The 27,713-nt window shown below is 36.2% G+C and overlaps 1 protein-coding gene across 1 annotated transcript; it reads left to right on the top strand.

Annotated features, from left to right (window-relative positions):
- The first annotated feature begins 2,782 nt into the window (after positions 1 to 2,782).
- Ppp1r2 (protein phosphatase 1 regulatory inhibitor subunit 2) lies at positions 2,783 to 27,354 on the top strand. The gene is made up of 6 exons (XM_047565355.1): positions 2,783 to 3,201; positions 13,641 to 13,748; positions 17,258 to 17,335; positions 17,963 to 18,057; positions 22,912 to 23,076; positions 25,843 to 27,354. The coding sequence occupies exons 1-6, from the start codon at positions 3,080 to 3,082 to the stop codon at positions 25,887 to 25,889; spliced, it is 615 nt and encodes a 204-aa protein (XP_047421311.1). The 5' UTR covers positions 2,783 to 3,079; the 3' UTR covers positions 25,890 to 27,354.
- Positions 27,355 to 27,713: the final 359 nt, after the last annotated feature.

The raw sequence follows: 27,713 nt of genomic DNA, 5'->3' as shown, positions 1-27,713 counted from the left end.
TCAGTGGTCATTAAGTTAGTATTAACTTAACGATCTTTGGTTAGTATTTAAAGGGTTGGGGTGGGAGCACCATCCACCATCCATTCCCTACTCAGGGAATTCTGGTTGATAATTTAGGCAGTCTTGGTGGGAACCCCAGTGGTACTGGCCTTAGTAGTCCATTCCACGGGACAGAGAGCCAACAGGCTCAACCACATAGGAGGTACACATAGGAGCCACATAGGAGAGTATCTCTCTCCTCCTCCAAATAGGTTGTATCAGGTTGGGTATCCAAGATGAAGTCTTCGAAAAGAAAGCAGAAATAATTACCAGATAAACCTGTTTAATGTATTTATTTTAAAATACTGTGTTTTGCCTTGAACTCCATAGCTACTTCCAGAAACTCAATCCAAAATGGAAGGCTCCATCTACAGTTTGCCTGTTGGCAGCCAAAAACTCAACACACAGGAAATGTAACACAAGCACAGCCAAATTCAGTGCTTGAACTGTTTGGTCCAGATAACCTCTTCTAAAAGCAAGACTCAGAAGAAGCATGGAGAAAGAGCTCTGTGTACAGCATTTGGAAATTTTTTCTGGGCCACACTGAGGGATAAAGTGGTTCAACTATTCTAAAAATGTAAGGCAATGCTATACTGGCACTCAAAATCTTGCAAACTACTATTTTATGTTTCTCAATTTCATCTGCATTCACTTTTAGTGGAGTCAGGAGTAGAAGAAATAGTATGAGGTGAAAGTTTAACTTTGATGAGAAAAACTTGTTTAGGTTCTTCAGAGAATTCTCTACCACCTCTTATTTAATTGTCTTTTAGTTTCATGAATTGCAATAAAACACATTACATCACACTGTGGAAGCCCTTCTCATTAGAGGGTCTCCAAGCAAGGCACTGCTTCATCACAGGTCCATTCACAGGCTCAGCATGATGACTGCCACAACCAAGTGGGAACAAAGAAAATCTACCCAGTCGGTGAAGAGAAGTTGTGTTTTCCCTTGAAAGCAGGAATGCCACTGCTGAGATGGGCACCTGCTGACAGGACAAAGGAGGCACCACAGGTGCTGAGAGTCAGGATGAGGAGGACACAGCCATCTTGCTTCCTTCACTGTGAACACTCTTATTGTCTCTGTTCTACAGCACTATGATACTGTCACTGGACAGTCTTAGTTTGGGAACACAGAAAAGGCAGTAGGGGACATTTGGCCCCTTGGTGGAACCAAGGCCAAGGGTTGCTGTGGAAGCTTCTGTCTGGGGAAAATCTCTGGGGAATACATTCAGTTCCATGACTAGCACAGCCGCTTCCCTTCTCTCTTTCCTATCCACTTCCCCTCCATTATCTCCATCTGCATTCTTTCCCCTACTGAGGCCCTGCTCTGGGCTGAGAGGGGCTTGGGGGTTGGAAAATTAAAACAGAAAAATTTTCAGAAAACCTGAAGTTGTTCCTGCAGAGTTTAATCCCAAGGATAGGAACAGAGAATTGTCCTCAAGTCACTGGGGAGATGAGATTTGGAGTCCAGAGATAAGACACTTGAAAATACTGCTTAAGGAAGGGTAGAACCCTGTCCCCTAATCCCAACCTCAGTAGACAGATGTTGCTGGGAATCAGCCATCAGTTCAATCTAAGGAAGAGCATCCTGAGTCTGAGCTGTCCTAAGGAAAAATGAACTGTGTTGGAGGTTGGCAAGCTCCTGGACCCTGCCTGCAGTTGTCCGAGTAAAAGGCTGGATAGCCAACTCATGGGATTGCTTGACAAGGACTCTTCCAGACCTGCTAGTCTGAGTCCCCAAGGGCTGATTTGCTGGAAGTGGCGGTTCAGGGCGGCTGTTTATTCTGGCCTATCATGAGGATGTTGAAGAGGTCGGAGAGGAACAGGAAATGGAAAAAAGTTCAATGATAAGCAAGTTGGGAACTGGAGGTAGGAGAGAAAAGTCATGGATAGGGCTGGCACAACCAAGTACCACAATCAGATGGCTTTAAACAGCAGAAATGTATTGCCGTGGGGCTGGAGTTGTGGCTCAGTGATTGAACGCTTGGAGATATATATATATTATTATTATTATATATATTATTAATTATTTAAATATACTGCCTCCTCCAGAGGCTTGAAGTTCAAAATCAATGTGCAGCGGGACTGGCTTCCTCTAAAGGCTCTCAGGGAGAACCTGTTAACATCTCCCCTAACTTCTGATCAGCCCAGCTGCTCCTTGACTTGTAGACCCATCACATCTATCCTCCACTGTCACACGGCATTCTCCGTGTCTTCATATGCTATGGATAGACTGTGAAGGTAGTGTCACTTCCCCTTCCTGTCCACTAGCTTCTCCAGGGGTAAAAAGAAGTTAGGGTATTCCGGCATGGGCATTCTATGATTTCACAAAGGCACTATCCTATGATGACATAGTAGTCTCTAAGGACCATTCCAAAGCTGATATTCAATAATTTTACAATAGGGAGTTAAGCTTTCAAGAGGGTTGAATAGGAAGAGGAGACATTTCTTTGAAAGTCAGTTAACGTCTTTGGGGAGTAAGGTCACCTCTGAGCTTGTTTTTCGATCTACAAAATAAATAACAATACGACTTCATAGGTAGTGGGAGAGAGGCCGCTTGAGAGATGTACAAGTCTACAGAAACAAGCCGGGAACCTCTTACAAGGTTCTTCTGAATTCCCAGCGCGGCGCGAAGGTGAGGCCAGCAGAGCGGGAGGGCAGGGAGGGCGGGGCTAGGAAGCCGGCTTTGTTCTTGCCACGCCCCCTCCACGCCCCCTCCCTAGATATCGCGAGAGGGCGGGCCCGCTTGGCTTCGGCGTCGGCGTCGCTCCCCGGCTGGGGCAGTAGGCCGGCCTCTCTCCGCGGTCCGTGGGTAAAGTGACGGCGGCGGAGGGCCGCCAGCCGCGCGGCGTTGGCTGTGGCGTTGGGGTCGTTGTGTCGTGACAGCGACGCCGGTAGTCGTTTCCGCGACAGCGGGTGTGGCCGCCTTAGCCCTGAACGGGCTCCACGGCTGTCTGGCGGGTCTCTGCTAGCGCCCGACCTTCTCTTCCCGGACCCCACGCCAGCAGCGACCCTGAGCCGACACCCGGAAAGACCGGCAATGGCGGCCTCGACGGCCTCGCACCGGCCCATCAAGGGGATCCTGAAGAACAAGACGTCTGCGACTTCCTCGGTGGTGGCCTCGGCGGAGCAGCCCCACCGGAGCGTTGAAGAGGAGCTGAGGTGAGAGCCGGAAGGGACGGCCTGGGAAGCCCCTCCTTCCCGGGCGGGCTAGTGCCCGCGCCGCCGCCGTTACCGTCCCCGACCGGAGCGCGGCCGGGGAGAGAGGCGGCTGCGCGGCTGCGGCGCCACCCGGCTTTGCTCCTCCGGCCGGCGCCGGGTGGAGTGATTCCAGAGAAGGCTGGAGCTGTGACATACATCGTTCGTTTCATTTTTTTAAGTACGCGTTTATATATAATATTTTTAAACAAACATGGTCTTTGAACTTCCTACAGTTGGCAACATTAGAGAATCAAATTCAAATTTCAAAGCTTCGTCTGTTAAGCTTTTATTATTTCTTAACCTGATCTTGGAGGCATCTAAAATTTTTCCATAAGAAAAGTGTATTTTGCCTTTAAGATCTAGGGTCAAGCTAATAGACTTATCAAAAGAAAAGACCGTTTTCCCATTAAGCTTCGTGCCGCACTCTTTCAGTTTCTGGTTTGTTATACCTGCCTAAGAGAGACCATAATTTTCCAAGTCCTTGATCTGTGTTTAATGGAAAGTTATTTGTTGATAAATAATTTTGCATCTGCAACTAGTTTGGGTGCTTTCTAGTTTTTGTTCCTGTTCAGATGTACCAAGTTCATAACAGTTCAGAGAGGAGCAAGTTGAGATGGTCACTCTAAGGAGTGTGTGTAGTAGTAAATAACTGGAAACAACCCAAGGTCCATTAGTAACAGCTGGTGAAATATTAATTATGGTACATGTGTATAATGGAACATTATGCTAACCTTCAAAAAAGAGGCGTTTGTGTACAGAGAAAGATGTCTAAGGTACAATGCTCAATGAAAACAAGATGTTGCAGTATCTAGAGTGTAAAATATACTCCTGGGTTAGAAGTACAAGGGGGCTTGGATGTTTTAGGATACTGGAACTGTAAGGACTCTGCATTCTGGAAATAAGGCCTAAGAAAGTTATCTTTGAAATGTTACTCTTAAAGCTAAAATAAGGATGTTTATGAAATCTTAGAATATTAGAACTAGGGTATTCCTGTATGAAGGATCTAATTTAGGACCATAAAAGGAACTACTACTTGGTGGAGGCATGTTTATGGAGATTTGTGTTACCTTGAAGAAAGTATTAACTAGGAGTGTAATTTAAAATGGTGCCTTTTTTTTTTTTTTTTTTTTTTTTGCCGTGCTGGTGATTGAACCCAGGGCCTTGTGCTTGCAAGGCAAGCACTCTACCAACTGAGCTATATCCCTAGCCCCTAAAATGGTGCCCTTTTAAGATCAGAAGGGACATTATCCTCGTCTAGCAACTCCCCATCACACATACACACATTCCTTTGGATGCTTGAGTTTTATGTTCTCTCACACACTATTTTCCAGCCTGTATTTGGAGCAGAGCTTTAAATGAGAGATTTGAGGGTTATCATGGTTAGAGGTCATGAGATTAGGAAACAATCTCTTTAGAACATAACTATAGCAGGAAGACCAAGATAATTAAAAGGTAAATAAAATAACTATAGAACACTCAAATGCAATTTTAAGTGTTCAACATCAGGAATATGGTTCTCACTGGCTTTTCTCCAGTGTGAGCTTCATTTTGTCTAGCTAACGTGTCTTATTCTTTTACTTGGTTTCCTTAACTTCTCTACTTAGGTTTGATCTGCTGTAACCCATGACCCCACTCTATGGGTTAACCTCTGTAATTGACTGGCATTTATATCTAGCTTTTTACTATCCTACACTGACTCAACTAGGTTCAGTCACTGCTTCTGTAGTCACTTATGGCAGGGCAGACTCACTTAAAAGGAATTTTTGCAAGATGGGTGACTGACTTGATTAGTGAGAGGGTTGTAACCTTGTTTTCAAAAGGAACTACTAGCCCTAATTCATTGAGGTTCACAATGTCTAGTTTCAGGTGACAGAAGGAAATGGGCTTTTTCATGATCAGTGTTATATGACTGTAAAGCACAGACACTAATTATATTAGTAATACAGTACAGATTATTATTTATGTTACAGCTCATACAAACAACATTAGTAACTTTATGAGAGCTGCTTTGAACAGAAACAATAAAAAATAAGTTGAATACATTTGAAGTAAACTTTCTATAGTGTTTATGTTCCCTTATAGGATACCAGCATTTCCCATCTTGTATAAAAAGGACTGAAAATAAATAGCTTTTGCAATTTACAATGCACTTAAAAATTTAGACGCTCATAAAGGTAATGTAATGTCTATATGAAAATGATCAGAGTATAAGGTAGGAATCTAAGTTGATTGTCATTACTTGCAGTATTTGTGTTCTATGAAGTCCTCACAGGTGCTAAATTAGTAAGTACTGAACCTTTGCTCCCAGGGGAAATGCCGGATTGAATTCCTAAAAGACTCTGGTTACATTTTTTAATCAACTGATCAATATATAACCTTGTTTTCTGTGTGTTTCTATTTAACATATCATTGATTCATTACTATTAAATTCATGGCCAATAGCACCTTAACTCTTGCCTGGTAGAAGTTTAACAAGTCACATGACAGCTTTATTCTTAGGAACACTAACCAGATTTTATTCTTGGGAACCACTCAGCAACAAAAATACAAAAAACATGGTACTAGCTGTGGTACACACCTGTAATTCTAGCAGCTTGGGAGACTGAGGCAAGAGGATCTCAAGTTTGAGGCCAGCATTGTCAACTTAGCACCTCATCTCCAAGTAAAAAAGGGCTGAAAATGTAGAGCACCCCTGGGTTCAGTTCCCAGTACTGCAAAATAAAAAATTTAAATTAAAAAAAAAAATGGTACTAAATAGACCATGAAAAAGATACTTTCACAGTACAAAAGCTGAAAGAAGTTATCCAAGCATTGCCTTTTGGCTTCAACTGGGAATGTGTACAGTGAACAATTCAAAATTTTTTAGTCTGCTTGTGTTTTGAGCAACCATTAAAGCACCTCCAGTGCTAGTTTTGGGATTACAAATAAATTTCAACAAATGAATCCCCAAATAGAGAATGCACAAATAATGAGGAGCCCTACTTTCTGTTGATGCCTTTATTGTGTAAAATGCAGTTGTTTGAGGCTGGGATTGTGTCTCAGTGGTAGAGCACCCACCTAGCACGCATGAGGGCCCTGGCTTCAATCCTTAGCACCACATAAAAATAAAATAAAGGTATTGTGTCCACCTACAACTAAAAATACATATATATATATATTTTTTAAATGCAGTATTTCATCTCTGTTCTCTCACCTACCCCCAGTTATGAGAGACTTATTTTACAAAGAGATTTATTACCAAGGAATTTTTTTAAAGGACAAAAATTAAAACACTTCAAATATGTTTATAATTCATATACATATGTACTGACATTACATAACTTTCAAGGTTCAATATACACAAAAAGTGAGATTCATGAATTTGAGGTTCGTATCTTAAATATATTTTTACCTTTTTTTTTTTTTTTTTTTTTGCAGTGCTGGGATTGAACCCAGGGCCTTGTGCTTGCGAGGCAGGCACTCTACCAACTGAGCTATATCCCCAGTCCAGTATTTTTACTTTTTGATCCAGTTCTAGTTGGAACTAACCAAGCCATCATTTGTGGACTTTTTAGTTGACTCAGTGCTGTTATTTTCTTATAGTTGCCTTTACACTTGGCAGTGGTTCTTTTAATTTCAGTGAGTCATTAATTTCTTCAGGTACTTTTTGGTACCATTTTTTAAGAGTTAATTAAAACCAAACAATCCATAAATCCATATAATTAGGTATAGATAAATCTTAGTACACTGCAACACAGTAAACACTGTTCAACTAGTTCAAATGCCACTGTCCTCTCCTATGATTGCGGAATTCCTGTTCTTATTTCAGGATACCTCAAATGTAGTACACAACTTGTGAAGGTCTAACCTGACAGACTTAGTATGTGTGTATATTTTGTTGAAAATAAGACACCATTGATTCTAAGATATACCACTAGGAAGGAAAAATTATTGCCAGTTATGATTATAAGATGCCATCCATTTTTAAAAATATTCTTTAGTTATAGATGGACACAATGCCTTTATTTATTTATTTTTATGTGGTGCTGAGATGGAATCCAGTGCCTCACATGCTAGGTGGGCACATTACCATTGAGCTCCAGCCCCAAGATGCCATCCGTTTTAAGGTGTATTGTTTTTCAGAGATATTAAAGTGTGAAAATGTTTATGTTGAATTATGAAAATATGATATTAAATGTTACTAATGCCTGTCATGTGAGAAGTATTATAGTTTAATGCTTAACCTGGAAGCAGATTGTCTGGATTCAGATACTGCCTGATTTTATTACCCCTGATTTCTGGTGAGCTATTTTTATCTGTGCCTTAGTTTAAGTATTAAAAGAGTTAATAAATTTAAAGTGTCTAATCCTAAACTGTTACTCTCTTACTCTGTTAAGAGTAGTAGAAACTTAGAAATCTAATTTTCCCCACATTTCAGGTTGTTTTACACTCTCTCTTTTGGAGTTTGCTACTGTTTAATCTGACCTCTCTAGTAGTCTTAGATAATGGAGGTAAATTCAGCTTGAAAATTTTGTGCTTGAATTTCCTTTGATATAATGTAAGATATAAGCATGCTTCAACTTGTCTTTCTGCCTATTAAAGGGATGTGGAACATTATAGCCAAAGCCTTGTTGAGTAAAATAAAGGTTGTTTTCCAAAAGTTACTTTTTGCTTGCTTGTGATAGCTTTTATTGTTGTGTCTTACTTTAATTGTTCAGTAGTGGTCTCAGGCTTCAAAGTTTTGTGCTTTGTCAACTTATGTTGAATCTTCATTAAAAGAAAGAACCATTGAAATATGCAATTAGAAGTTTAACACCTTGAAGCAAAATCTGCCATTTCACTCCAGTCATATTCAGAATTATCAGTAAGTGACAGGAAGTACAAGTACGTCTTTGAGAAGGCATCTTATTAGCTAACAAAGTAAAAAATGGTGACTTTTTCAGGACCAGATTTAGGCTGCAGGAAAACCAGTCACCCAAAGGGCAGGAAGGTAACTGAAATCATCAGGTACTTTCATCATCACAGCAGATCTGCCATGTAAGTGGTGGTGCCCCTGTTTTTGTCTGCAGAGATATCCAAAGAGGTCAGACAGTCCATGATGGTATTGGGATTAAACTCAGGTTTGCTCCTTGGTTTTGTTTCTCCACAGCTAATGCTGTTTCTACCAAAACTTTAGAGGTGCTAATTTCCATACCCAGTGGTCTCTACTGACAGGTTTTTTTTTTTTTTCCCCATTAACTTTCCACCTAAAAATTCCTAGCATTTTTTTTTAGCCTGTTGTTTTGTTGTTTGTTTTTTTGGTACTGGGGATTGAACCCAAGGGACCCCAAGCCACATCCCCAACCTCTTTTTTATGTTTTATTTTGAGACAGGGTCTCAGAGTTGTTTAGTACTTCACTAAATTACTGAGGTTGACCTTGAATTTGAGATCCTCCTGCCTCAGCCTCCCAAGTGGCTGGGATTGTAGGCATAAACCACCACACCTGGCTGGAGCTTTTTGTTTTATACCCTTGTTTAAAATGCTTGTTTTTATAAGATTGATTATCTTTTTTAGATCAGAACAGTTCTAAGGATTTCTTTTTCTCTTATTGTGTTGAGGAAATGCAGATTGAGTATGACTTTGAATATATAAAAATTTAGTTTCCATTTACAGTGGAAAGTAATAAATGATAGGCTAGGGAAAATTTGGGTTATATATAATGTGGTTATTTATGTAAATCAACCGAATTTACTCAAATTTACAGAAGAAAATTTCCAGTAGATAGGCAAAGGACATAAACAATTCACACGGAAAGCAGAAGCATTTGTCATATTACTTATTAAATGATGAACAAAGAAATACGAAACAGTGTTTAAATACTATTTTATACCTGCTGAAGTGGAAAAACACATAAATGCTCAGTCCTAGCAATGTTTTAGTGACTATTGGAGACATCACAAATAGTCTACTCTGTTAAAAACTGGGTACAGTGATACATGCCTGTAAGTCGCAGCTACTTAGGAGTCTGTAGAAGGAGGATCACTTTAGTCTGCCAGTCTGGTATATAACAAGAACCTGCTGGTGACATAGCTCAGTGGTAGAGTGCTCCGAGGGCCCTAGATTGGATCCCCAGTACCACCACAAAACAAACAAAAGAGCTGGACAAATTTTAACCCAGAAATATCATCCTAACAAATTGTCCTAAAATCATCAGTGAATAGAATATATGCAGATATGTGTATTTTTTACCTTGTTTTAAATAGGAAAATCTTGGATTCAACTTAAATATCTAAATTTGGTATTTTATTATGTTATAATAAAGGTGTTTTATTATGTTATTACCTAGGTTTTTAAGTGTTTATTATTCAATCATTAAGAAAGTTAAAAACTAGCCAGGTGTGTTGGCAGATGCTTATAATCCCAGCTGATTATGAACCTGAGGCAGGGGGAACAAGACCAGCCTGGGCAATGTGGCAAGACCCTCTCTCTAAAAACAATAAAAAGGACTGAGGGTGTCCTCAGTGATGGTGCATCCTTGAATTCAATCCCCAGTACTGAAAAAAAAAAAAGTAAAAAAGAAAACTATTAATGATTTAGGGTGCTTGGATTTTGCTTATTAAATTTTAGTCTTAATTTTAAGAAAAGACAATTTCTGCTGTGTCCTATAGTTCTTTTTCTTCTGTCATTATCTTGTAAAACAGATTTATAAGGGGTTGGTATCCCTTCCCCTCCTTAGAGGTACCCTTTAAACTCCAAAAGTCCATCTTCATTCTTTTTCTCTCATAAATAATGATGATAAATTGTCATTTTTAATTCATTTATCATTTAGGAATAACCTGTTTTGTGTTATTAGGAAGCACCCAACAAGGTCACTAATATGTTTATCTTTAAAATATTTTCTTGTAATACACATCCAGAAAAGTATATTCAATGTAAATTTAAAGCTTAAGAAATGAATAAAAAGCAGTCACCTTTGTATCTACCATTCTGGTCAAGAAAGGAAATGTCACTTCAGAAATGTCCCTGCCACTTCTATCACAGTCTTCTCCTTCCCCTAAATAGAAATAATTATTCTGACTTTTGTGATAATTACCTAAATACACATCCCCTACACTCTAGTTTTGCCTATTTTGCCCATGATATAAGTGGAGATATCCTAGTTTACAGTATTTTTAATAGGAAATATTTATTAGGAGGGAACATTTAGTTACAGCATGAGTTTCCCTTATTAATTGGATTGTTTCTTTCACAAAATCTACTCTTAAAACTTGTTGGCCAGGTGCAGTGGCATAGGCCTGTAATTCCAGCAACTCAGGAGGCTGAGGTGTGAGGGTCCCAAGTTCGGGGTCAACCTAGGCATTTTAGCAAGACCCTTTCTCAAAATAAAAAGCACCAGGGATGTAGCTCAGGGTGGAATGCTGGCTTATTAGCATGTGTGAAACCCTGAGTTTGATTCACAGTATCACAATTCTTAAAAAGTTTTTTTTTTTCCATTATCCTATGAATCAGAAGACCCCTTGACTATTTCTCTTACCTTAAATCTTAGCGTTTCTCTTTTCACTGTGAGTTTCCTTAGCACATAGCAAACCAAATCATTTGCTTTCTGAGTCAAAAATTTGTAGGTGATAGAAGTATTTAGCAGTATTAAATTTCTGAAACTAGATTGAATTGGAAATAGAAAACAGATTGCTTTTAAAAGTACTTATTCTGTGGCAGGCCTTAAGTACTTCTAAATCATTTCAATTTTAAGTCTGTCAGGGCAAAGGCAGAAGGAATTCAGTAAAAGTGCAGTTGAAACTTTTCAGAATACCATATCTGAACCCTTCCTCTACTGTGCTAAGTGAGATCTTGTTTCAGGATTCTTTTTTGCTCTACTGGGGATTGGACCCAGGGACGCTCTATCACTGAACTACATCCCCAGTCCTTTTTATTTAGACAGATTCTCCCTAAGTTGCTGAGACTGGCCTTGAGCTTTGGATTCTTGTGTCTCAGTCTCCTGAGTCACCAGGACTACAGATGTGCACCATCTCACCTGGCTTTTTTCAGGATTCTTAACCCAAGATTTTATTTTAAAATCATAAAACTCCTTATATTTGTGTGGTACTTTTATAATTTGATTTTATAGACATCATTTCAGTTGATTCTCTCAACAATTCTAATTCATAAGGACTGTTACTAAAACTCCCTCTTATTATAATGTTCATGTAGAGTAAATATAGCCAAAGAGAGAATGTTTACTGAGCCTGTCTATAGTCAGGACCTTAAATGTTCTATCTCCTAGTGTTTTAGTCATCTTTTTGCTGCTTTGACTAAAAAATCTGACCAGAAAAATCTTAAAGGAGGAAGTTTGAGAACTCACAGTTTCAGAGGTCTCAATCCATAGACAGCCGGCTCCATTCCTCAGGGCTCCAGGTGAGACAGGAACAACATGGCAGAAGAGTGTGGCAGAAGGAAGCAGCTTACATGGTGGTCAAGAAGCGGAGAGAGACTCCACTGGTCAGTTACAAATATGTACCCCAAAGCCAAACCCCAATTCCCATCTCCAACCATGCCCTACCACTTACACCCACCAGTTAATCCCACTTGGGATTAAGTCATTGATTGGGTTAAGACTCTTACAACCCAATCATTTCTCCTCTGAGCCTTCTTGTAATTTCTCACACATGAGCTTTTGGGGGACGCCTCATACCCAAACCATAACACCTAGTTAAGTTTGTTTTGTTTTCTGCCACAGTACCAGTTATTACTGGGATACAAACCCAGGCATCTGTGGAAATCAGTATGATTAAAGCAAGATTTCTTTTACTCAGTCAAGTTCAATCAAGTGACTCTTTGTGACATTTAAATTCGATTAGTTGAAAATGCAGATCAATGGAGTGGATATCACTATGAGTTCTATGCTGAATGAATACCAGAGCTTTTGAAATGCTATTTCTCTGCTTTGAAATAATGACCCATGTGTCTTAAATTTTTTTATAAGCTTTGAAGGTTTTGACCATTTCATGGTGAAAAAACAAGGCAATTTCTGATATTTTTTTTTGGAGAAAAATGGGAGTTGTAGTTTGGATCACCTGTGGAATATCTGGGCCAACCTTTGCCTGTTGAGAAAATGAAGGGTAATTAAGACTTGAAGCTTAATCAAAAATGCTTAGTTCGGCTGCACTCAAATGTTATTCAGCTTTAAAAAGAGAAAGATTCTGACTCTGCTACAACATCAGTGAACCTTTTAGACATTATGCTTAAGTGACTTAAACCATTTACAAAAAGATGAATTCTGTATGATTTCACTTACATGAAATACCTAGAGTAGTCAAATGATGGCAGGAAGTAAAATGGTGGTTGCGAGGAGGAGCTAGGGGAAAGGGAAATGGGGAGTTAGTGTTTAATAGGTGTAGAGTTACAGTCGGGGAAGATGAAGAAGTTTTGGAGGAGGATAGTGGTGATGATTATGCAACAGTGCTAATATGCTTAATGCCATAAGTTTGCACTTTAAATGGTTGAAATGGTGAACTGTATGTTATGTATATTTTTACTGCAATAAAAAAATTCTTAGTCTGAATGTGGACCCTGAATCTTTTAGGGTAGAAATCAAGAAAACAAAAAGTCACACTTACCTGCTATAAGTGAATGTGTAATTGTTGCAGTTACTCCTTAAACCCATTTGAGAACATAAAGAAGGGAATATGATATTAAGTACATCATTCTTTGAGGGTTTTTTCAGCATTTGGGAAATCATAAATATGTACAGTAAAATCTATCCGATTTGGACCAAATGCAGAAAGAGTGATTTGAATCAGTGTTTAAATTTACATTGATTTTTAAAAATTAGTTTTATTTTCAATTACATAACAAAATTTACACATTGTATAATGTAACAAAATACTGTTGACTGATAGACTTATAAGGCCTTTTTTAATGGGTGTATAAAAATTTATAATAAAGGCATTTAATTATTGAGCACCTTAGTTGTATAAGTACTTTATTGAATGGATATTATCAGGTATTCCTAAAGCATTTCTGTTTGCCTTAAGTAAATCTGAAGAAATCATTTTATAGCAAACACTAATTTTCTAGATTAAAGGCAGACTGAGCTATAATTTTATTCTCAATCTAACTTAATAGCTAGATTTTGATTTAGAATTTGTTGAGGTTTTCTCTGTAGTTTCATGTTCTCATTCTTTGTTCTGATTTGTAATGGATATCCCTGAAGAAATTATGCTAAGAAAATATTTCGTTATGTATTTTTTGATTGATTAATAGTACTAGTAAATAAAAAGTATATAACTAATGTGATTTAGCAATGGTGAATTTTTGTTATTCTACAGGCCATAAAGACTAAGCATATGATAGTATTAGAGTGTTTTAAATGCCTAATATAGATTCTGAATACTTTGTTTTTTTAATATATGGATAAAAAGTGTTCTTTTCTTCTTTATTTTAGTAAAAAATCCCAGAAGTGGGATGAAATGAACATCTTGGCAACATATCATCCAGCAGACAAAGACTATGGTTTAATGAAAATAGACGAACCAAGCACTCCTTACCATAGGTAATGTTACACAGACATTATTCCTTCTTAAACTTATTTCCATCTTAAATTGATCAGAGTTTTTAGATAACTGATTTGAATTTGTTTTATTTCATATTTATTACTAGAGCACTAGTTAATAACCCAACTGCTTAATTTTTTATTAATAATACACTTCTCTCTTTAAAATTCTGAATGCCATTTTGTACATTAGTAGTAAACATGTATTCATTGCACCTTAGTGGTTGTTAGTTGCTGGTGATGCTTACAGATTAGTGAGTTTTATCTTTCTTGAAAGGAAGTTGATATTTGGGTTTATTTGCTTCTCAAGTAGAAATTAGAGACTTATTCTCTTTGCAGAAAAGAATAACTGCATAGATAGTAACTCTTTCCTAACACACTGAAAGATAGATGGTCATTTCTACTTCATTACTACTTTTTCATGTTTTTATCCACCCCCACCACCACTGCTCCCATACCCGTACAGAAGATTGAACATTTTACACTGAGCTATATCCCCAGCCACCCCCTTTTTCCTGCCTTTTTTAAGACCAGGTTTTGCTAAGTCGCTGAGGCTGACCCTGAACTTGGGATTCTCCTGTCTTAGCCTCCTGAATATCTGGAACTGAAATTATAGGTCTGTGCCACTGTACTTAGCTCACATTCTTATTTTTGAGCTTACCTAATATAGTTCATATAATTACATTGTGATTTTTGGCAGTTTTGAGTCTCAGAATTTTTAAAATGAATTAGGAAATGATGTATAGCAGTATCCAATAAGACAACAAAAATTACATACCAATAAGTATGAGATGGATATTCTAAATAAGTTTAGTATGTAAGAAAGATTATTCCCTAATTTGTATTGAAAAATAGAAATTTCTAGGACTAAAATAATTTGTTATTGAAATAAAACAACAAATTTGTAAGTCACATTAAAATAGAGATAAGAAATACTGTATTTAAACCAATGTGTGAAAACTTTAGAAGATAATTTGAGATAATCTGATACTAACAAAAACAGTAAAAATAATAAACCTGAAGATTTTAGAGATTGTGCCAAGGATAGGAAGAAATAATGAAATAGTTACAGATAATGATGCTCGGTACTAAAGAAATTTGAAGAAAGACATTTATGAAAAAGTTCATATCTTCTAATTATAAGTATGTACTTTAAAATATCTTTTATTGAACCAGAATGCAAAATCAGGGCTTTCTTTTCAGTAAACGTGGTAGCTGTACCTCACTTACCTGTGAGATAATTGTCCTAAAATAATTCAGATTGGACATGTTTTTTTTAAACGGAGCCATTATTTTTTGCTTGTTCATATTTGATGGATCTGAATGATAGATATTGGACTTTGTTTTGTTTTGCCTTACCCGTATCTTTATTCTAAGAGTTGCTGAAAGGTTGATTGGTCCCTAAGTAATGAAGCTATGTGTATGCACAAACATATGTTCTCAGCCTTTATCAGTTCATTGCTCAGTTTTACCATGCCTTTCATGAGTTCTATTTCTTTTTAAGTGTTTTTGTTTTGGGGTTTTTGTTGTTGTTGTTATTTGTTCTAATTAAGCAGAGTAGGGTAAAATACACATAATTTGTCAATTTATAGACAAATTCTACAAGAAAATTCTAGGTTATATCATAAAAGTTACAGATGAATTTTGTGTATTAGATGCATCTAAAACAATAACTTTTTGTATACTAAACAATGTAAGTGAGATTCTTAGGTAGTGTAACTCTTTCTATACATGATAGCAGAGTGCATTTTGACTCATTGTACACAAATGGAGCACAGCTTTTCATTTCTCTAGCTATACGATGCAGAGTCACCATTCGTGCAGTTATACACGTACTACATAGGGTAATAATGTCTGTCTCATTCCACCATCTTTCCCCATCCCCATGCCCTCTCCCTTTCTTTCCCTCCCCTCTGCCCTATTCAGAGTTCGTCCATTCTTGCCTTGTGTCCCCCCTGCTCCCCAATTATGGGTCAGCATCCACTTATCAGAGAAAAACATTTGGCCTTTGATTTTTTGGGATTCGCTTACTTTGCTTAGCATGATATTCTCCAGCTTCATCCATTTACCTGCAGATGCCATAATTTCATTCTTCTTTTGTTTTTGTGTTGGGGGGTTTTGTTTTTGTTGTCGTTGTCGTTTATATGATTGGTGCTGGGGATCGAACACAGGGGAACTTTACCACTGAGCTATATCCCTAGCCCTTTTATTTTTTTACTTTGAGACATGGTCTCACTAGGTTGCCCAGGCTGGATTCAAACTTGTGATCCTTCTGCCTTCAACCTCTGGAGTCACTGGGATTACAAATACGCACCACTGCACTTGGCTTTTTTAAGCATTTTATTTAACAGAAGATACTTTTTATAGAAAAGTATCTTTTTTTTTTTAATAGAAAGAGCATGTTACACTACCTAAGAATCTCACTCACACTGTTTAGTATACAAAAAGTTATTGTTTTATATGCACCTAATACACAAAATTTATCTGTAACTTTCTAGAATTTTCTTGTAGAACATGTCTGTAAATTGACAAATTATGTGTATTTTACCCTACTCTGCTTAATTAAATCCCATAATGTAGATGAGTTTATTTCACCTTCCCTTGGTTTAAAAAAAAAAAAAAAAAAGATCATCTAAATTATAGCATCCTCTTCTCTCCTTAATCAGAGAATGTATAAACCAGCAATTTTTTATATATAGTTGTTTTGCTTCATATACATTTAGTAGCTTGAGAATTAAGGATGCCCATTTTTTTTAAGAATTTTTTTCACAATGCCTTTCTTTTTATTTATTTTTTTGTGGTGCTGAGGATCGAACCCAGTGCTTCACACATGCTAGGCAAGCACTCAGTAAAGCTACATCTCCAGCCCTAAGAATGCCTAATTTTTCAGGGACATGAAGCATATTTTTCCCTAGATAATAGAGTGAGAAAATTAAAATAGCTTTTAGCTTCCTGAATTAGGTTTTTAGTATCTAATTTTGTTATTTTACCTTGTCTTATGTCTGCATAGATCATTTGTCTCTTAGTGGTTATGTGTAAACACATATTCTAAAACCAGACAGAACTTTATTTTCATTATTTGTTTTTTCCCATTGAATGGAATAATTGAAATGTCATAATTTTCTTTTATCAAATGATTTCAGTTTTCGTATTTTTTTTATGGTTGCCTTTTTTTTTTTTTTTTTTAATCATTCAGTCTTTTCTTAATTGGTGCTGTACTGTCAGGGTTTTTGGTTTTTGGGTTTTTGTTTTTGTTTTCTTCCTTGTTGGGCATTGAACCCAGGACCTCATGCATATTAGGCAAGCACTGTACCTCTTAGCTACATCCCCAGTCAATGTTGTACTTTTAAATATTTACATGGAAAAGACACTAAGCTTCAGTCTCAAAAATTTGATAATACAGTAGTAAATATATTGATATTTTAATTAGGTTGATAGAGTTATGTTTTTTTCTTTTTCTAGTTGAAAAATAGTTTCACATACTAATTACAGCATGTTTGTTATTCCAGTATGATAGGTGATGATGAAGATGCATACAGTGATCCAGAAACCACTGAAGCCATGACTCCAGATGTCTTAGCTAAGAAGTAAGTAATAAAGCTCCTTCACTTACGTAGTTTTTAATTGTACAAAGTTATATTTTACATTGCTTTACTCTGTAAGTATAAAAGCTTAAGTTTATCTAGTTTTCGTGGATTCAGAGGGTCAGGGGAGCAGTTTGGGGAATTAAACCCAGGGTCATGTATGTTAAACATCTGTTGTGCCACTGAGCAACATCCCCAGCTCGTGTCTAGATTTTTCATACCAACTCTCACAGTCTTGTTTATTGATTAAAATCAATGTATGCAGGTGGCAGGAAGATTAGAGCACCTAAACTGAACATATTGAGGTGCGTCTATTTACTTTGACTTTTTAAGTTTTTTTAATATTCTGTTACCTGAGTTTTAAAGAAAAATAAGCTAATCATAAAAGCTCTCTTCCTTTTCTATTCATTGATTTCTTCTACCCATCCCACTATTCCTGTTGCTTATTGGTTTCTACATCGAGTCTTACTCTTTTGCTTTTCATTTTCTGCATCAGGTTATAGCTAGTATATTAATGATCTTCAGATATTTTCATGAGACTCAAAAGTTGATTAAGACACTTAAGTAATATAAGAATATCAAAGTCTTGATTTTTTTTTTTTTTTTTTTTTGTAAATAATTGTTATCTAGATTATCTGCTGCTGAAGGCTCAGAACCAAAGTATCGGATTCGGGAACAAGAAAGCAGTGGAGAAGAGGATAATGACCTCACACCTGAAGAACGAGGTAATTTATTTCTTTTTCTGCTTCCAGCATGAAGCTAATAATTTTTATGAAAATAAAAATCCATTATTTGGAAGATTCGAAAATGGTTTTCATTTTTGGGATGTGAAGGGTAAAAAAATGGAAAGCAGCATTTTTATAATTCACGTACTACCTTTGTGAGTTTATTGTATAATGGTCCCCCCCCCCCCCCCCCGGATTTGAAGTATTCAGGAGTAATTTTTCTTATCTTTGCAATCATTTTAAGTATTTCTTTCTTTCTACTTTTTAGTACCTGGTACATTGTAAATTTTGAGGCTAGCCTTAGCAATTCAGTAAGTCCCTCAGCAACTTAGCAAGAACCTATCTCAGAATTTTTAAAGAATTAAAACTTTTTAGAAAGGATTTAACTCTGTGGTAAAGTGCCCCTGGGTTTAACTTCCAGTACAAGGGGGAAAAAATGTAATGTTCTCAGTCATTGAGTGTTTGAATGATCTTGAAGTAGATAGCTGTAATAGTCATTTCCTTATTGCTCATTCTTTTTCTGTTTTAAGATAGTGGTACATTTTATCAGCTGTACCAAGATGGTCAGGTATAGAGTAAATATCTTTATATAGGTCCCATAAAACAAAAAGAGGACCAGGTGCAGTGGCGCACATCTATAATCCCAGTGACTCAGGAGGTTGAGGCCAGCCTGGACAATTGAGCAAGACCCTGCCTCAAAATGAAATATTAAAAAGGCAGGAAATGTAGCTCAGTGGTAGAGCACACCCCTGGGTTTAATCCCCAGTACCACCTTTTTAAAAAAAAAGAGCAGAAGTGTCATGTAGGAAAGGAGATGGAAAGAGCCATCTTTTTAATGGATGGAAGAGGCTCTTGTAGCCCATATAGTATTTACACAGTTAAGGCCATTGCTTCGTACTCAAAATTTCTGCTTTTACAACTGACAGTATCTGTGGAGGTGGGGAGAGAAGGAATATATTTTACCTTGTTACTTTTTATCATTTGTGAACCATGTGAATGTATAATCTTCCCAGTAATTAAAAAATTGTATAGTTGGCCCTTCTTATCTACAGGTTCTACATCAGTGGATTTAACCAACCATGGATCAAAAAATATTTGGAAAAAAAAAAGTCTGTACTGAACACATACAGACTTTTTCTTCCTGTTATTCCCTAAACAATACAATATTAACTATTTACATGCATTTATGTAGTATTAGGTATTTTAAGTAATCTAGAGATGATTTAAATTATACAGGATATGGGAAGGTTATATCAACTACTGTGCCATTTAAGTGACTTGAGCATGCAGATTTTGGTATCCATAGGGAATCCTGGCACCAAACCCTCAGATACTGAGGAATGATTACATATGGTTTATCTTCAGTTTTTTCTTAAAATTAAGGGCTGGGGATGTAGCTCAGTAACAGAGCACTTGCCTGAAATGTATGAATCCCCAAGTTTGATCCCCAGCACCTCCAAAAAAGAAAAAGGGAAAAACTATACCTTTGATGTGGTAAAAGGTGCAAAAAGAAAAGAAAAACGTACACATGCTTACAAAAATAATTGAAACTAAAATGTGGGGACTGCTGTACTGTAAAGAAGTTTAGAAACATTAGAACTAACTCCAAATATTTGCTAGTTAGTTGTTAGAATCTTTGTCAGGTATAGCTACTTATGTGTAATTTGCTGTTATTTCCTAATTTCAGAATATAGCCAATTCAATGAAACTTTGATGGTCTGAACCTAATTTGTTCAAGAGAGAAATTTCACATATACCGTATTCTTGTTATATCTCTTAAATGTCTTCCTGACTTGTTTTTCCAAAATATGCCCCAATAACCTTTTAAAGGAACTTTGAATAGAAATTATTTCTAGGTTTGGTTCCTCACTACTCTCCAAAAAAAACATTATCTGTTGAGAACAGGGGATTGATTTTTAACATATATTATTTTAGCAGTTTGGATGATCTTCGTAATTGAGGGATAATTTTTCCTCAAATTGTAGTTACATGATCAAGACTCCAGGGGGAGCCATTCAACTATAATTTCATAAATTCAGACCCCACTGATAGAGTTAATAAATTATATAGGGATTTTTTCCACTTTTTTCTTTTTCCTCTTTTTTTTTTTTAAATCATCCCAATATTAGTATACGTACTATCAAAGCAAACACTGTTTTTTTTTATTTAAACAATTACATGTCTGGAAAAAAATGATTGCTTATTGACAGAGATTCTTAGATTATCTTGTAATTGATAACATAGCAATTAAGATTATTGACTGGTCTGACAAACCTATGTTTGAGTGCCAGGTATGCCATTTGGCTGATTTGCTTAATTTCTTTTGAGCCTCAGTTTTTTTTTTGTTTGTTTGTTTTCTTTTTCTTTTTCTTTTTCTTTCTTCCTCCCCGTCCCCCTCGCCCCATGGACTTAACCCAGGAGCACTTAACCACTACATCCCCAGCCCTTTTTAATTTTTTTGAGACAGGGTCTTGATAAGTTGCTGAGGCTAGCCTTGCTATCCTCTTGCCTCAGCCTCCTGAGTTACTGGGATTCCAGGTATGTGCCACTGTTCCCAATCTTGGTTTCTTATTTCTAAAATGGGAGCCATAAGAATACTTATTTCAGAGTTAAATGTGTTGTGGTACATGCCTGTAGTGCCAGCTATCTTGGAGTCTGAGGTAGGAGGCTCACTTGAGTCTATAAATTGAAGACCAACCTGGGCAGCATAGTGACCCCTCCATCTCAAAAAAAAAAAAAATTTTTTTTTTCTTTTTATTTTAGAGTTGTTGGTGACAAATGACATAAAACATTTAAAGCACTAAGTACTGATCTTGGCATATTGTAAGTGCTTAGTAAATGTTAACTTTTAATAACTTAAAATGTGAAAAGTAAAGTGGATAAAAAGCGTAATTCACTTGTCGAGTTCATATTATTAGAACTAGTTCTGAAACTCAAATGTTCATTTATTCTTTGCATTATGTTGCTCTGCCATACAAAGATTACAAATAAATACTAATATTCAAAGAAGTCAGGCGCAGAGGCATGCACCTGTAATCCTAGCAACTCTGGAGGCTGAGGCAGGACGATTGCAAATTCAAAGCCAACCTGGGCAACTTAGTGAAACGCTGTCTCAAATTATTTAAAAACCGCTAGGAATGTAGCTCAGTGGTAAAGCACCCCTGAATTCAATTGCTGGTTCTGAAAAATACACACACACACACACACACACACGTATGTATGTTTGTATTTACATATGATATATATTTATTCAGAGGAGATTGAGACCATTTATATTAGCAACTTTCTATGAAATGAATACTTCCTTATTTTTAAATGGTATATTTATTCCAAAATTAGAATGTATTTGTAACAAGCAAAACCAAGTTCAAACCAGACATGGTGTTGCACACCTGTAATTCCTGCAGCTCAGGAGGCTGAGGCAGGAAGCCCCAAAGCAATTTAGTGAGTCCCTGTCTCTAAATAAAATATAAAAAAGGCCTGGGACTGGGGCTGGGGCTCAGTGGTTAAGCGCCCCTGGGTTCAATCCCTGGTGCCCCCCTCCCCAAATAAAACAAGTTCAGTATTTTTTAGATTTAAAAAGAAATAATTTTCTTAGACAATAGAAATATAATTCACAAAAGGAAATACTGTAATATCAAGTCCTAGAAATAAGAAACTGCAAATTAAAACAGCTCATGACCTGCCTTTTTGGCACACAACTGTAATCTCAGTAACTCAGGAGGTGGAGGCAGAAGGATCCCAAATTCAAGGCCAGCTTCAGCAACTTAGCAAAACACTGTCTCAAAAAATGGAAAATACTGGGGATGTAGGTCAGTGGTAAAGCACCCCTGAATTCAATCCCCAGTGCCACAGATAGGTAGCATTGTGGTGCCCTTCTTTCCTTGCCCTGAGTTTGATCCCACTGCTGGAGAGAAGGGGAAAAAAAAAAAAAGTGTGATAATTTCTCTTTTAATATGAATGTGGAGAAATGGGTTATTTGCATCCTATTCATGAGTATGAAAAATGGTTTGGCCTTTTTTAAGTATTTACCAATACCCACTTACTATATCTGTACATATACAATTACAAGAGTAAAATTTGTACAAATTTACTGTGCTCTATGTGATACTTTTCAATTTATTTTGTTTTGTTTCATCATTTTAAATGTTGATTGTAGTTTACTAATAAGGCATAATGTAGTTTGAAAAACACTAATATTCTGAGACTGCTCTGGGGAAATTCGGTTGTATAATCATCCTGATATAATAAGCAAAAAACAGACTTAAAAACTGGGCTTAATATAGGATTCATTTTTACAAAATATGTTTTTAAAGAAAAGTGTAGAGTTTTAAAGTGTTGTTAGTGGTTAATTTCTGTTTTCTCTGTGGTACTAAGGATTGAACCTGGGGCTTCAAGCATGCTGCAGTGAGTTATTTTCTCTGTGTATGTGTACAGACTTCATATATACACACACACACACACTATATAACATATAGTATCATAGCTTGCTCTTTCCCCTTTCAGTTCATGCTAGAGAATTTTCCTGTATCTTTACTTTTTTTCTTTTTTAACAAACAACTTCTAATGGCTCTTATTCCTGATCTTCATTGTGATGTGCTTGAACCATTTAAAGCAGAGGTAATAAATTTTTCCATAAAGTGCACGATAAGTATTTTAGATTTTGTAAGTTTTATGGTCTCTATTAAACTATTCAGTGTTGCCATTTAGCACAAAAGCAGCCTTAAACATGATTTAAAAAAACAAGCGAACAGGACTGTGTTCCAGTAAGACTTTTACTTGGAAAATGGGCTTGGGCAAGTTCTTGAATAAGGACTTTGTAAACTTTATTTTTTCCCCCTTCCTGTATCTTAGAAAAAAAACGACAATTTGAAATGAAGAGGAAGCTTCACTACAATGAAGGACTGAATATTAAATTAGCTAGACAACTAATTTCAAAAGATCTACATGATGATGAAGATGAAGAAATGTTAGAGACTGCAGATGGAGAAAGCATGAATATTGAAGAATCAAATCAAGGTTAGATGTTTTTAAAAATATCATTGAGGCTTGTGAATCTCTGTGACTAAGATAATATACTTTATTTTGCTTTACACTTGTGAAAACCCTAAGAAAAATATGCTGATTGACTTTATTATTATGCCAATGTTTCTAAAATTTCAAACCCCTGACCAATTACAAAAGGAAGTTTTTATGTCTAGAATTGATTTAAGATCATGTGTTGCATTATATGACTATTTTTTCTTATGGTTTATTTGACTTTATGCAAGAATATTTATCTTATATAATATAAATATATGTAATCCTCCCCACCCTGACCCCCCTGTCTCCAATACTGGGGATTGAACCCAGGGGCACTTACCACAGAGTGACATCCCCAGTCCCTTTTTTTTGTTTTGTTTTGTTTTTTAATTTTGAGGGTAGGGTCTTGCTAAATTTCTGAGGTTGGTCTCAAACTTGTGATCTACCTGCCTCACACTCCCAAATTGCTGGGATTACACAGGTATGTGCTACCATGCTCTGCATCCCCAGTCCTTTTTGTTTTTTTTTTATTTGGAAATGGTATCTCACTAAATTGCTGAGTCTGGCCTTGAATTTGGGATCCTCCTGCCTCAGCCTCCTGGATTGCTGAGATTATAGCTGTGTATCACAGCTTTTTTAGACAGTTTTTGCATTGCAATGACCAAAATACCCAACAAAAACACCTTAGAGGAGGAAAATTTTATTTGTGACTCATGGTTTCAGAGATCTCAGTCCACAGGTGGCCAACACCATTACTCATGGGGGAAGGGCCTTATGGAGGAAAGCTGGGTGTTTAGAGCCTTGCACATGTTGGGTAAGTGCTCTACCACTGAACTACTCCCTCAGGCCCTATATTTGATCATCTGTTATTCTGGTGTTTAACAGAGGTACATATTCTACCCTTCAATGAAGGTTTTTAGTACCTGCTACTTACTTTGTATTCATAAACTGCTGCTTTTCAGTGGTGTAAATTATTTTATTTGTGGTTCCTAAAATAGTTAAGTTATAAAAAAGTAAACAATTATTATATTGTTTTGGTGAGCATAGTATTAAATATGAGTAATTCTATGATACAGCCTGATGACTCACTGTCTTATTATAGTGTCAAGATTACAATATTTTTTGTTATTCCATATTATGCTTTAGCCTTTTGGATATGATTCATGCAGGATTTCATTTCCATTGTATTTGCTATAGTCTGTTTAGCTTATGTTTAACTTGAACAAATGTCATCTTAAGGAGTATTTGTTACATATCTCTCTTTTTAAAAATATATTAGCCACTTTTTGCTTACCTAACTTGTAATTGCCCTGGGATCTTTGTTTCCCATTTTACCTTTATTTTTTTCTTTTTTCTGTTTTTTTTTTTTCTCCCCCAGTGGTGATGGGGATTGAACCCAGGGCCTCATACATGCTAGTCAAGTGCTCTACCATTGAGCTAAATCTCCAGCCCTGTAGGTTTCTTTTGATGAAGTGAATGTTTCTTTGTTTATAATTTTCCATCAACTTCTTAAACTTTTAATATCTGTGTTTTTTTTTTTTGTTTTTTTTTTTTTCTTTTTTGAGACAGGGTCTTTCTCTCAAGTTGCTGAGGCTGTCCTCAGACTCGAAATTCTCCTACCTCAGCCTCCTGAATAGCTGAGATGCACAGGCATGCACCACAGTGTCTGGCTTTTTTGTGTGTGATATTCGGGACTGAACCTGGAGTGCTCTACCACTGCATTGCCAGTTCTTTTTTATTTTTTGTTTTGAGAGTTTCATCAAGTTGCCAGACTGGCCTTAAACTTGTGATCCTCTTGCCTCAGAGTTCTGAGTAACTAGTGTCAACAGGCATACGTCATTGTCTCTCACTCAGTGTCAACTCTTAGTGACTGTGGTAAGGCACTAGAAAATACCTGTCATTTGCTGCTGGAAATTTGTACCCAGAACCACTTTGCCAAAGAATAGAGAGATTTTTTTTTTAACCCCAACTTTTGAAAAATATCTGGCCTTTTGTCCATCTCTGCCTATAAGACATTAAGTTTTACATATTTAATGAATGTATTTTTCTATGTAAGTATAGTTTTTTAATTAATACTAGCTCCATGACTGGTTTTTTTTCTTCAGTGAAGATCAAGTAATACAAAGGAGTATGTTCTGCTTAGCATTTTAAAGTTCTTTTGGGGCCCTTAAATTTTTTTAAGCCAGTTTTTAAATCTCTGGGTTCTATAGAATCCATTACTTCTTTTTTTTTTTTTTTTTTTTTTGTGCTGCTGGGGATTGAACCCAGGGCCTTGTGTTTGCAAGGCAAGCACTCTACCAACTGACTCCATTACTTCTTGAGCATGAAAGTCTCCTTCCTCTTCCCTTCCCTTTTGCTTAACCCCTTTTCTCTCTCTGTCATTCCTACCTGTTTTGTTGCTGTTTTCATAAAGAAAAAAAGTGTTCAGGCTCTAAGATATAATACTTTTTGGTTTTAAGATAAGAAATATAAAACTTTTTATAGCTTTAGGTATTTCTATTATCATAAACTTGTCTGCTGAAATTTACACACAGAAATATTCAATCTGAAACCTGTTTATCCTATCACCAAATACATACATACTCCTGTTTTGCCCTTTAGAATAGTTAGGGGTGCATAAAGATTCTTCAGATCAGTCTAATTAGACCTACAGGTTTTTATGTTTGTTTATTATCCATATTGGTGAAAAGCTTATAAGCTCAAATAGTTCCAAGATTGGCACTATACCAGTATGTTGACTTTTTTTCCCCTTTATCTTTGCAGGATCTACTACAAGTGACCAACAGCAAAACAAATCACAAAGTTCATAGAAGAGATTTGTTCAACGTTGCAGTTGTTTGTCAAATACAAACCCTGTTACTATAATACACTGCTTCTTGTTCTCCACAATTCATGACTTAAGTACCAAAATGCATACCAGTTATTATATATTGCCAAGAATTAAATGATAACCTTAGAGACTGATTAGACTGAAAATGCCTAATTAATGCATATATTCTTGTGCCTCGTACTTCACCACAAATACAGTGTAATGTCATCAGTTCAAAACTGCTTTACTTTTGTAAGAACACTGGTTAATTTGTATAAGATATTATATAGCTTTTTATGCTTTAGAGGTTAAACAACGTCTTGGGGGGAGGGGAACTAATTTATTTTCATCACTTCTAGATGTGATACCTCTTATAAAAAGTTTGTTGAGTTTTTTGTTTATTTTTATCAAAAGTTGATTGGAACAAAAAGATATATAGGCTGATATATATTCAGGCTGAAAGATATTTTAACAATTGTCTTCAACTTGATTTTTCTGTTGAGAAAGGATTATAAGTGTTACTGTTGCATATTCCAGCCTACTATCTTTAAAATGAATGTTGAGTTTCTTTGTGTTTACAAGGAAAAGATTGAAATTTTTCTCTTCAGAACTAGCTTTTTTTGACAAATAAACTATCAGGTAAACTTGCACTAATGTCTGCTCTGTTTGCTTTGGTACACTGAGCAGACTGGATCAGTTTTTTTCAATAAATATAATTGTAGCCATCAGTATTCCCTTTCTATACCTGTCTTAACCTCCTGCTTTTGTTTTCTATTCCTTTCTACACATATGCATATGATTGTAAGGATTGTTGTTATTAAGGATCACAGAGTTACTACAATAATGAAATTCTCATTTTGGCCATTAGTGCTTCTAGTTCTGATAAATGAAGAAAATCACGTGAGTAGCAGCATTATAGGCAGGAAATAAAATTCAGTTGCTCAGTTTCTACACCTCTCTTATTTACAGTGTGATAATTAAATTGCTGTTGTTAGTTCATTTGACTTAATTAGACCTTAGAAAACAGTTGAGGCTTTTTTGCATGTTGAGAGAATTGTATGTAACCAGTGATTTAATTGTTCCTGAATGTACAGACAGAATTAAGCCTGAACATTTTTTATTTAAAAATTTTTAAATAGTCCCTGATTTAAGGGAATATGATAATGTATACTATGACAAATGTACTTTATTCTTCTAACAGTAGGAATTATTTGGATTTTTTTCCTGAAATGAAGTGTAGTTCCTGTGTATCTTGGTTTAGTGATGGTTTCCTTTCTAGTCAATTATTTGTATCTTAATTTTTTGTTAGTACCAAAAGAATCCATTATATGAACAGACTTTTAAAACAATTTCTGTATATTATATATATGAAATGGCTTTTATTGAACAGCTAGCTTATCTTCCACTTGCAAGTTTATGGAAATATCAGTATGTGGAAATTAATAAAAAGTGGGAAGATTCTTTGCTGTTAGAAGAATGTGCTTCTTATTTTGAATGTCTTTTTTTTTAATGGAATCTAATCAAAGTACCTCTGAATTACAGTGCAGTATTTTAACTAATCATTTTCGCTAGTAATACCACTGATTCATAAGCAAAACAGTGTTTATCTCTGCTTTGTGTTTAGTCTATACATAAGTGTGTACATGTGTTCATACATCCAGACCTTTGTTTCTGGGTTTTCTCTTTTTGAGTTCTTAGAAAGTATTCACATACTCCTTTATTTATAGAAATAACTGCTGTACAGTGAAGAAAAATTAAGACTTTTAACAACTGGTTCTTTTTTGTCTACAAACTTTCTCGAAACTTAAAACTTATTTCTGGTTTC

This window comes from Sciurus carolinensis, chromosome 9, assembly GCF_902686445.1.
Source record: "Sciurus carolinensis chromosome 9, mSciCar1.2, whole genome shotgun sequence".
Taxonomy (NCBI): domain Eukaryota; kingdom Metazoa; phylum Chordata; class Mammalia; order Rodentia; family Sciuridae; genus Sciurus; species Sciurus carolinensis.
Note: the sequence above shows the minus strand (reverse complement) of the source record. Positions and strands in the feature narration are given on the sequence as shown.